The 11,031-nt window shown below is 38.0% G+C and overlaps 2 protein-coding genes across 5 annotated transcripts in view; both read left to right on the top strand.

The window, feature by feature from the left end:
- Positions 1-4,370, top strand: part of LOC108756156 (putative polypeptide N-acetylgalactosaminyltransferase 9) — a 229,556-nt gene extending 225,186 nt beyond the window's left edge. For all 4 annotated transcript variants that reach the window (XM_018499764.1, XM_018499763.1, XM_018499761.1 and 1 more), the window contains 2 exons: positions 1,046-1,174; positions 1,341-4,370. In XM_018499764.1, the coding sequence (XP_018355266.1) occupies positions 1,046-1,174; positions 1,341-1,481 (270 nt within the window). In that variant the 3' untranslated portion in view covers positions 1,482-4,370. The remainder of the gene's footprint in view (positions 1-1,045; positions 1,175-1,340) is intronic.
- A 2,147-nt stretch (positions 4,371-6,517) lies between these two features.
- Positions 6,518-11,031, top strand: part of LOC108756157 (serine-enriched protein) — an 8,849-nt gene continuing 4,335 nt past the window's right edge. The window contains 6 exon segments of the mRNA XM_018499766.1: positions 6,518-6,839; positions 7,199-7,305; positions 8,548-8,753; positions 8,840-8,975; positions 9,576-9,614; positions 10,744-10,861. Of these exon segments, the coding sequence (XP_018355268.1) occupies positions 8,557-8,753; positions 8,840-8,975; positions 9,576-9,614; positions 10,744-10,861 (490 nt within the window). The 5' untranslated portion in view covers positions 6,518-6,839; positions 7,199-7,305; positions 8,548-8,556.

The following is an 11,031-nucleotide window of genomic DNA, read 5'->3' as shown; positions in this document are numbered from 1 at the left end:
CCTAAATGTTTTCCCTGCGAAATGAACTGTCGTGACTTCAACGTGACAACCCCCCCCCCCTCCCCCTCGCCGCCGCGTCGGCATGAATTCGCGTTTCTGAATCTCGCTTCGGCAATCGACACGGCGAGTTAGAATCGCACAAAGAATATTTCATGAGCGACACATACGGCTCGAGGCTCGGCGCCCGCTGTCCATTCCAGGCAGTTGGAATTGCACAAACAACGACGACCGTGGCCGGTGCGGCGCGGCGCGGCGTCCGGTTAGATAAGCGCAATTTCGAGGGCCACCGGATTCCATTATCGGACGACCGGCGCTCATTACGAGAGCCGGATCGCTTTGACGCGCTTCCGCCGCGCCGCACGCGTTCACCTTCGTGCAAACCCGTGCACATTGCCCGCGGTAAATAACTGTTGGTCGCACACGGCACGGCACGGCACGGCCACACGTTCGTTAGCTCGCTCGCGCACGATCGCCCGGGACAAGTTATTTTACGGCGCGTGCAATCGATCGGTCGGCAGCACCACGAAAATCCGCGTCGTCTACCCGCGGTCGTCGCGCTCATGATAATACACCGGTGCAGTGAATACGCCACGCTTATATTTTCACATCCCGCGAGCACGCAATGCGGCGGATTAAATGCGCGGAACGAACGATTTTACGTTTTTGCATTATCGCGGTTTACGTTTTTCCCCGTTGCGTTATCTCTGATTTCGTGAATATTATTGTTTGATCGGAGACGAATTGTGTTGGAACGGACACGAGCGCTTTGTAAACCGTAGAGAGGAATTCATACATATTAACTATTGAAATTTTATCCGAATTCTTTTTACATTTTTACAATAACAAAATATCCCCGTGTGTTAATATGAATTTTATTAAAAGCAATTCTTCATTCCCGATTGATTGTCCATGCAAAATTTTGTTTTTTTTTTTTTTTGTTTTTTGTTTTTTTGGGGGTTTTTTTTTCGCGGCGGCTGTTAAAACCTCGTTGGTCGTAGACAAGTCTGGAATTTTTGGCAATATTAATCAAGATTGTCTGTCGCAGTACTGGATGCTCAGCAAGACGGGCGAAATCCGTCGAGACGAGTCGTGCTTGGACTACAGCGGCAGCGACGTTATTCTCTACCCTTGTCATGGCAGTAAAGGAAATCAACAATGGATCTACAATCCTCAGGTAACGAACCGTTCTCGTGACATTCTTTTGCTAATCTATGAGAGGAGATTTTGATATCATAAATGAAACAATTTAGCTAGCAAGTATTTTTATGTAAATTAATCTCTCGTTAAATTGCTCTTCGAGGGAAGAAAACTGAAATCTGATCCGGTACTTTTATTTCCAGACTAATCATATCAGGCACGGTAGCAGCGACAAATGTCTAGCGATTACAGAGAGCAAGCAGCAACTGGTGATGGAAGAATGCTCGTCCAATGCCCTTAGACAGCGATGGTCCTTCGAGAATTACGATCCATCGAAGCTGTGATACCGCGCCTTTTCGCGTCGTCATTCCCACAGTCGCAATCACGCTTCTGACCGCGCCGGATCTTGGCTACCAGGGAAACGGTTCTCAATCGCCAAGACCCGCTTTGGTAGATAAATCTCGCAAATTCCGCAAGACATTGCGAAAATTCCTGCGGAACCGCTCGGAATCGCTTGATGGACCAACTTAAACCCTACGCGTTTTCTCACGAGGAACGAAAGAGAAAGAGAGAGAGAGAGAGAGAGAGAGAGAGAGAGTCCATCATCGACTTCTCATCGACGAGCTTGAAACGTGTGAAACGAAAGATCGATCGATGCAACGAAACGTTTGCGAGAACAATATACTTTGAGAATTTTGTACTCGAGAAACTGCATTTAATTAGAATAAGTTCCGAGCACTGTATGGCGCTCGAATCGATTATGATTTGAGTTTCATATATTGATAGCCCTAAGTACTAAAAGTATTACGAGAGATTAGCTCGAACGTGATTGTGAACGAACGTGATTGTATCGACCATCGAAATAGTTCTCGATCATCACTTTCGTTCATTGATCATTCGCGCTTCCACGAGGATCAAAAGGGAAGCGGAATGCTTGATATTGTCATAGAAACGACACATCGTGTCGATCTTAGCGAGCGAATTACTTCCCTTTCTGTCTCTTATTATACTGCGGCAATTTCAAGAACGAACTGCAGAATGTATTCGACGAGTTTGAACGCGGCCGTTATCCTTTAGAAAAATCAAGTGCCAAATTTCAAATATTCCCATCTCAAGCTTGCTACAACCGAGGACGAACTCCTACAAAATAGTGACTCCTACGTTGCCGTTAATGAAAACGTAGTGTTCGCGTGTACCGAATGACTTCGGAAGATTGTATTAGACGATATCTGCGCAATCGTGCCCTTCTGCTAACTCTTGGAGTGCCATGTGCGAGTTTGAAGGAAAAACGCGAAGAGAATTATAGCTCCCTTAATGCAAATTGCGTTTGAACAATTTGCATTGTTCTCATGCAACGGCTCATGAGATAGCATGCATCTTATAAGTAAAGATGGTTTACCTTCAGGTTATTCCCAATCACGCTTTTCTCAGTGTTCGAGAGAAATATTTCGAAAGTGTACGCAATAATATCATTCACTAACGTCATTCCTCATATTAAAACAAACGCCAGACGTCATATCGCTAATCGGCGATTCGATTATCCGCGATAACATTCGTCGATCGTTCATAGTCTCTTTCTTGCTACCTCTTCGGAGGTGAATTTTACATTCCAGATTCGCCGAGATGATGACGGCGACATTTCACCTGTAACAAAAAGAGAATATATATGATATTTTCTTTTTAGTTTTTAATTTAGATACTCGCGTAGATTTAATTAGAAACGCGTAAAGGAAGAGAGCGGTAAAATATTCTGGAGACGAATATTGTTTGAATTCTGTTTGTACAATACATTCGTGTAAGATACAATGTCTTGATGCCAGTTCAGAGAACGTAAGTACCGCCTAAGTAGATCTAAGAGAGTGTCACTAAGTGTATGAATATGTATGAATTATTAATCGTAAGCGGATCGTCTGCGCTTTCGACAACCGCGAACGATTCGCGATCGTGAATCGGCGATTAGTTGGATGTGTAAATTCGCTAGCGAATACTTCATAAAAAGTACACAGTTTTATAAGGAAACATTGTTTCTTATAATTTTAGCTACATATCACTATACGAGCGCGGTCAAGAATCGACGCGCATAATACAGTCTTCGTATAAAAGTAAGATTTAAATCTAAAATACATTAACAAGTCTTTACCTGTTAGTTACGTGTTTAAAAATTTATGACATGTTCGCCTGAGAATGGTCTAATTTAGTGTGGTCTAACAATTTCATTCGTGAAGTTTCTTAGGTATATTCAAATTTGAAAATGATTTTTGCGTGCCAACAAAATCACAAATATCGCTACATGTGCAGAAATGCATAATTATTAAATCGACGATTGAAACCAGGCATTGGCCTGTATTATTATTAATTCATCTACGTCTAATCATGTGATGCAATTTTATTCTTTTTTTTCTTTTCTTCGTTACGTTTGAGAACATAATTGTAAAATTTCATACGTCGAAGAAATGTGGCGAAAGAAATTAAAATATCATGTACATGGAGCTTTTTCTTGACACGGAAATTAAGAAAAAGCGTACATAGCTCTATTAACATCAGCCGAATAAAAGATTCAGATATTGCAATGAGAAAATTGCAGAGTTGCGCGGCTGCACTTTTCGCGCGAGCCGCGTCGCGTTAGGTTTTGCGATTTTGCGTGTAATTAATCGTGGGCGTATGAATGCGTTACACACGACTTTAACTGCGAAAAATAATTCGCAAAGAAGGAGAGAAAGGAAGTAGCGAGCGCCGGCCCGCGTACGAATGCGTGCTTAGTTAGACACGACTAACTAGCGATTCTCATTTTAGGATTAATCGAGTTTCTCGAAGCAAAATTTTGCCGCAGGTTTGCCAATGCGCGATACGAGACGTATTTGAATAGCTTAGGGAGCGTGATTGTGCAAGCCGCGGATAATCTCGCATGCGAGAATCCGCCTCGCGATTCATTCCTAATGGTACGACGCGAGCAAACGCGAACGCAAGAGTGCAGGTCGAAGGCGTTTATACAGATTATATATACGACATTTTCTACATTTGGTAAGGACGTTGCATATCGTAAGGGACGGAGACGATTGATAGTAATTATAAACGCGACTAACGCGCGACCGCCGAAAGAGAAAAGACCCATGTTTCCCATGCACGGGCCCGTCGCGCATTTATTAATTAATATATCAAACGTGCCTTATTTCGTGTACATATGAATATTATTCATTATTATATCATTATTACTACAAACCTCTATCATAACGTGCAAGTATTTGTGTTGAATAAATCGATGTTGTTTTATGTTACTAATAGTTTTTAGAAAACCCCTTGCCTCTCGTGCTTTCTTCTATTCTCAACTTAATATCTTAACCTTTAAGTAGGTAAGTAAGGTGCTCAGAACACCGTGAATAAATTTTACTTTTTTAAAATTATATTTTATAATAGTATGTATAAATTTACATTATTTATATTCTTGTGGAATAGAGGGGTGTGAAATAATGAAGATTTCTGTGAGCAATTCTTTCCATTTTCCTTTTTCAGAACCAAATTTTTAAGATGACTATGCGTAGAGTGCTGTAGTCACCTACTTAAAGGTTAAATTAAAGTTTGCATTTATAATATTTCTACTGTAATACTATAACTCTGCAGAGAGAGAGAGAGAGAGAGAATATGTGATCTGGAGGTAAACGACGAAATGTCTTTACCGCCGATGGACGTGAATACGCCAAGCGATATATTTTCGAAAGGAGTATAAATAGGACACTTTGTTACGGGCCTAGAACATCGTGTGAAAATGGAACATGGCACGCTTTCGCTTAGCCCTGACCCATTTCTGGCCACCCACGAGTTCCGCTGTTTCGAGGAGCAAGGTAAACGGCGGTCCCGCCAAGGATCAATAATGACGGAAAAATTTCGTGATGGAATCGCAGGACGGGGCAGCACCTAACGGTCTGGCAATTCAGGGTGGAGACGAGAGCGAATACGCATATATAGCCTTTATTTCAAAATACAACATGGGAATGGAAATGTTTTCCTGGATAATGAAGTTTCCAGTTCATTACGACCAATCGCTTCTATCTATCGAACCGTTTACCAATTATCAAGGGGTTGTTACGCGAGCGAAAATGAAATCGTTCGTTATTCTCGCGCAGGCGTTCTTGTCGTCGCAGGAAGAGCACATTGCTACACGAGAGACTCCACTCGAGGGGATGAAAAGTCCTTCGAAGGGTCACTCGGCGCGATTTCGAGCTTGAATGTTTCAAATTATATTTGTGCTTGAAAATAATTTAGCCTTTCTTCTTAAATATTTTTTTTAAAGAATACTTGAACATTTTTTTTTTTTAATTAATTAACCATCACAAGCTATCCCTTTATTTACAAAATTCCAGAGTACTTTTACTCCTTAGTTGACATAAAAATATAATAGAAAATACAAAGTAAAACAGATAAACTAAAATATATAATTATTTATGATTTTGTAATTTATGAAAAGTAATCAGTATTGTATAAAGTCTGCTTATATAATATGTATAATTTTATTTTATTTTATTTTATTTTATGCCATATACAATGTATTTTTAAATCAGATTGAATTTAGCTGTATATTTATATCAGATCGAATCCAAAGAATTTTTCTCGTGTGTGATGGGGTCGCGTTGCAACTTGTTGCGATATTGATTAAAAGAGAAAGATAGCGGAATGCCACGAAGTGAGAAGAAAAAGTTTTTTTTAACAACACCAATGATTCCAATACATATCGCTAGATTAAACTTAATCCGAATTCATTGCAGTAATGTTTCATTGCAGTTATATTATCTTCGTTTTCTGTTTGCTCATTAATAAGTCATACAAAAAAATATCACGATAGCCTAAAAATACCAATGTTTGAGAACCAGACGATTGGAAATTATGAAACAGTAAGAGTTAATAAAATGTTATAAAATTATACATTTTTAGCGAATTATGAAAACTATTGTCCCAAAAGAGTTTAAAGAATTGCAAAATGGGAAATAAAAATTATATATATTTTAAAATATAGATATTAATTATGTCGTAGTATTACATTTTGCACAAAAGATGAATTATCACACGTTTTATAGAATATATAAAATTGCAAAAAGTTCAAAATTAAAATTTCTGAGTTTCTAGCTAGTCAGAATTTATCAACAAGTACATTATCAACAATTAAGAACAATTGATATTAGCGAAAGTGCAAGCCTATGACATATGACCTCGAAACTGAATACTCTCAAGCGATATTTAATCAATCGTTCGACCAAGGATATCCGTTTCACTTGTAATTATCCTGTCCGATAGGGAGAAGGTCCTCCGGGGTCGAGCCGGCGAAGAAACGGGCGGCGTCGACGTTCCACATGACGCAGGCGCCGTGACGTCTTTTCGACGCCTCGTCGACAGGAAGCTCTGCATCTGTCCAGCTCTTTGCTCGTCCAGAGACTTCGCCCTGTGCTCCCTCCGGCTGTGTATCCATTCACGAAAGCAACCCCCAACGCGTCCGGAATCCCTCGAGTCTTCACGAAGACAGCAGCCAGGACTGAGACGTTCATTTCTGCGCGCATTTTCTGCAGCAAGATCACCCCTCATCTCTTCCGCGGCAAATAAGGGCGGTGTTCGCTCGATCCGGGCAGCTTCGTTGGAAACGCGCGTTGGAAACCATCGCGATCAATCCCGCGACGTCGATTGTATCCCGAGCTCGATATACCGCGGACTTCTAGGTACTTGCCTTACGGTCGAAGTGTTCGATAAATTTCGCCTGCAATTTGTATTAATTTTTATTTCACACTTTATCTTGACGCTGTTGAATATAATTTACATTTACATATTACATTTAAATATGTGAGAACTGTGTTTGCGATTTGGGATATTGTATTCCCGGTTTGGGTCAAATTAAGTTATTGTGTATATTGTGCTTAATTAATGTATTACGTATACGTTTAAGAGGGAAAACGTATACATTTAATAATCTCCTTAATAATTTAATTCTTATTGACCCTTATTTGTCTTTGCATATGCGTGTTCCACGATTAATAATTAATTGTGTTTAATGAATTCTTCTTTTGCGCATTCGATTCAGCCAACATCGATTGATTTCTCCGACAATATTCAAGAAGAGAGTTAAAAGTGTTTTTTCGGGGCCAAAGCAGCCCGGCAAGCGAAGAGGCTCCGGGATCAAAGCAACAGGTAACACTTCATTTCATATTGAGACACTTTTCTATTTATTTCTCTCCCAACAATTATTCTGCCCTCTTCTTTTTATTCTCTGTACGTGATTGTATCCTCTTGCACGTAATTATTTAGAGCATTTGATTGTTTACAACAAAGCGAAGTAATCTGGCAATTATTGAAAGCGAGGAAAAGAAATTAAATTTTATAAATTGCTAAAACGTAATATTTAAAACATAATATTTTTCTAAACTATTGCAGATTTAATAAAATTGAAAAATGCGTAGAATATAATTAATTGAGTAATTCATTATTAAATTATTAAAAAGACAAATCTTTTTTTTTTGTAAAATGAATTAATTTTAATATTTCTTTGAATAATATCATAAATTACTTTATTTATATTTTTTAGAACAAGATATACAATTACACACACAATGTACAAAAGTAAATTCTAAAATAAGTTCTGTATTTAGTATAACGAAGAGGAGATTGAAAAAAAGTTACAGGATTTGAATAATTCTTTTTATACATGCGTGTGTGCTTATTATTTGTCTCGATTATTTCAAACATAACGACAATGAACAGCAGCAATTAAGTATGAAGCATTATTGACAGGATTAATCAATGAAATTAAAGCATATCCGCATTACTTTTTAAACTTGATAACAAATTTTTTATTTAGCAAGTAGGTTAATTACATTGTAGGTAGTGTGATCCGTTGTAAGAAAAAGTACATCCTTCTATTATAGTGTAGGAACGCTTTGTCGACAAGAGAGCTAGCAGATTTTTCTTCTCGATAAAACGCCTGCACTCTACAGCAAAATTTCTAAGAGAAGTGTTTATATCGAAGTGTTAATAGTGTATGTATTTAGCATAAAAGTGTTAGTACTATGGATTACCTTATAACGAGAGAAAAAAGGAAAGAGGTAGCAAAGATTATCTTTTAAATAATAGTTTTGTAGATGAAAGCAACGTTTTTCTTTATACAATCCCCTGCTGCGTATTAAAAGGCCATGATATTTTTATCTAATTGTAAGCCTGCGCACTACTTGTGTACATAATAATTATTGACATAACAATTTTTTACGTCGGTTTTATAACAAATAAACAAATGTAAATAATATTGCATATACTAATACTTATCACGTTAGTCTTTACATTTATTATAAACGGAATCAAACAATTAAAATCGAAATTATAAATAAAGCAGGAAATAGAATTACAACAATTTATCCTCATTCTACATAAAATAAACAGCAGGAAGACATGGGCCCGATGCCGGAGGCTTCAGGATCTGGAATGACCGACGAGGATGATTACTCGACTTTCGAGAATAAAACCGGCCTGGCCGAAGACATGAAGTTTTTGGCGAGCATGCCAGAGCTCTGCGACGTGACATTCCTCGTCGGTGACACCAGGGAGCCAGTTTGCGCCGTAAAAGCTGTGCTCGCGGCCAGAAGCAGGTTTGTATAAAAAAACATCGTCATATTAATACTCGCATGGAACAAGCGAGTAAAACAAAGGTTTTCATCCTTTTCCAAATTTACAGAGTCTTCCATAAAATGCTATATCAAACTCCGAGCCCGCAACGTAAAAAAGAACCGCCGGCGCGAGAAAACAAGATTCGGCTCTTTCTCAAGCGCAGCTCCGAGCCGCTGTTAAATTTGCAGAACGCCGCGCAACAGGTACTTGAAAGTTAATACATAATTTATCACTAACAAACTTGTCGCGTTGGCCAATGAAAAAAATTAATACAGCGCAATATTTATAATGTATATCTGGTCGCGATGAGGAAGATATTAGATTTTTTTGATCTAATTCTGATATTCTTTAACCAGCTCCTTTTCCAATTTTCCTTTGTGACAAAATCAATATATGCCGCGTGTATATATCTCATATAAAACTCAATATAAAACAGAAAGAGACAATAAGCATTATGTAAATAGCACATATATGAAATAGATATAAACAATTTCTCAGACTAATTGTAAGGAGCGAACACGTTCGATATGCAAAACCCAACGATCGCTCGTGTCAATCTTATCAATTTTAATTTAACGAAACTTATAGAACTGGATTTTCCGTTAGTCTGCTAATTAATATAAAATAAGAAAATAGTTACACGTATATTTCTGTTAACCTAAATATCTTGTTGAAACGACAATCGTTTTTTTTTTTTTTTTGGGACACGTTGCATATTTATCGTGGCCGTCGCTGAAATGAATATTCCGCTTTTATCAGGATAGAAAAGTGATAGTAAGTGTGCGTTTGTATGTGTCGTGTAGCGGTCAGGGTTCACGCAGCAACTGGCCCCCATCCAAGAGGTACTTTGAACGTCACTTTTACAAAAAATTTTTTACATACAGATCGCAATCGTTTCCATCCTATATCTGGCCCCCCCCCCCTTTCTCCCTATATTTCTAATTGAGTACTCCTCTTTTTTTCTTCGCTAATTTTCTGCTCACTGCACTGTGATCATGACTTTGCCTCACGAAATCATTTAGAGGAGCTGTCGTAGGAGACCACTTGAAATTTATGTATTGACATATCAATGTTTTTTTCGCTGCCTTGACTTTTTTACTTGGACAAACGTTCTTTTATCTTATTTATTCTTTTGTGCGTCGAAGAGAGATAGACTATTCTCCAGACACGTGCGCAAATATGTAATTAATTCATGCGATTATGGACTGAACTGTGCGCTAATTCTATATTTGAACTACTGCATGATCGATTCAATTGTACTCTCGTAGTCGCCAAATCCATTATAGCTGTAGATTGGCACGATTACAGAATTCACTATTTCAACTGTTATTGATTATGTTTACACGGCACTCTTAATCAGGTTTAATAATATTCATATTGTGTGTGTGCGTGTATGTGAGCGCGCGCACGAAATTGGCCAATCACAGTCATTTCATTCTTCAGTGAAATAGCTATGATTAACCAGTTTCATACAACTACAATTACTATCAAACCCGATTAAGGGTATTGTGTGTAAACGTAGTCATACTGACTTACATAATGGTAACTCACAAATCAACCAAGCGAACAAGTTGTGATTATTAATATTAATGTAAATTTCAGTGTGCATCTTAAGACAAATTATAATAGGATGTTCTCAGTAAAACGCAAAAAATGTATTTAGAAAATATTAACACATGCAGCACTTGAATATGTTCGCTGGGTTATTATACAATAGTTAGGCAATATATTATCCTAATATGTTAGATGCACAATAGCTAAAATTTTGCACTAAAACAAATATTATGATGCCGATGTATCTCTTATCTAACATATCATCTCTTTCTTCATAATTAGTGAATTTGATCTACTATTGCGCTAGTCCTTACGAATTCCCATGCAAGTCGCTTAGCACGGGTATTCGATTTAAGCTTGAATCTGAATATCCCCATTTCTTCGTTTAGATGTTTGTATTTTACTTTTGTATCGTAGCCGCAATCACATCAGCATCATACGCTGATTATCGAGGAATTCGAGCCCGATGTCTTCCGGCAGCTGATCGAGTATATTCATACGGGATGTGTGACATTACAGCCTAGGACTTTGCTTGGTAATCAATTAATTATATAGTATCTCTAACAAGCCAATTAGGACGTCTATTATTTGTCGCATGGATTAATCATTACGACGCGAGTATATTTCCTGTCATTATATCTTAATCCGACATTCGTGAACTAAGCATATATAAAGTAAAAGTTCATAAGATAATTTCATGTACTG

The sequence above is a fragment of the Trachymyrmex septentrionalis genome, unplaced genomic scaffold (assembly GCF_001594115.1).
Source record: "Trachymyrmex septentrionalis isolate Tsep2-gDNA-1 unplaced genomic scaffold, Tsep1.0 scaffold96, whole genome shotgun sequence".
Lineage (NCBI taxonomy): Eukaryota > Metazoa > Arthropoda > Insecta > Hymenoptera > Formicidae > Trachymyrmex > Trachymyrmex septentrionalis.
This window is presented reverse-complemented; position numbering and strand designations above follow the sequence as displayed.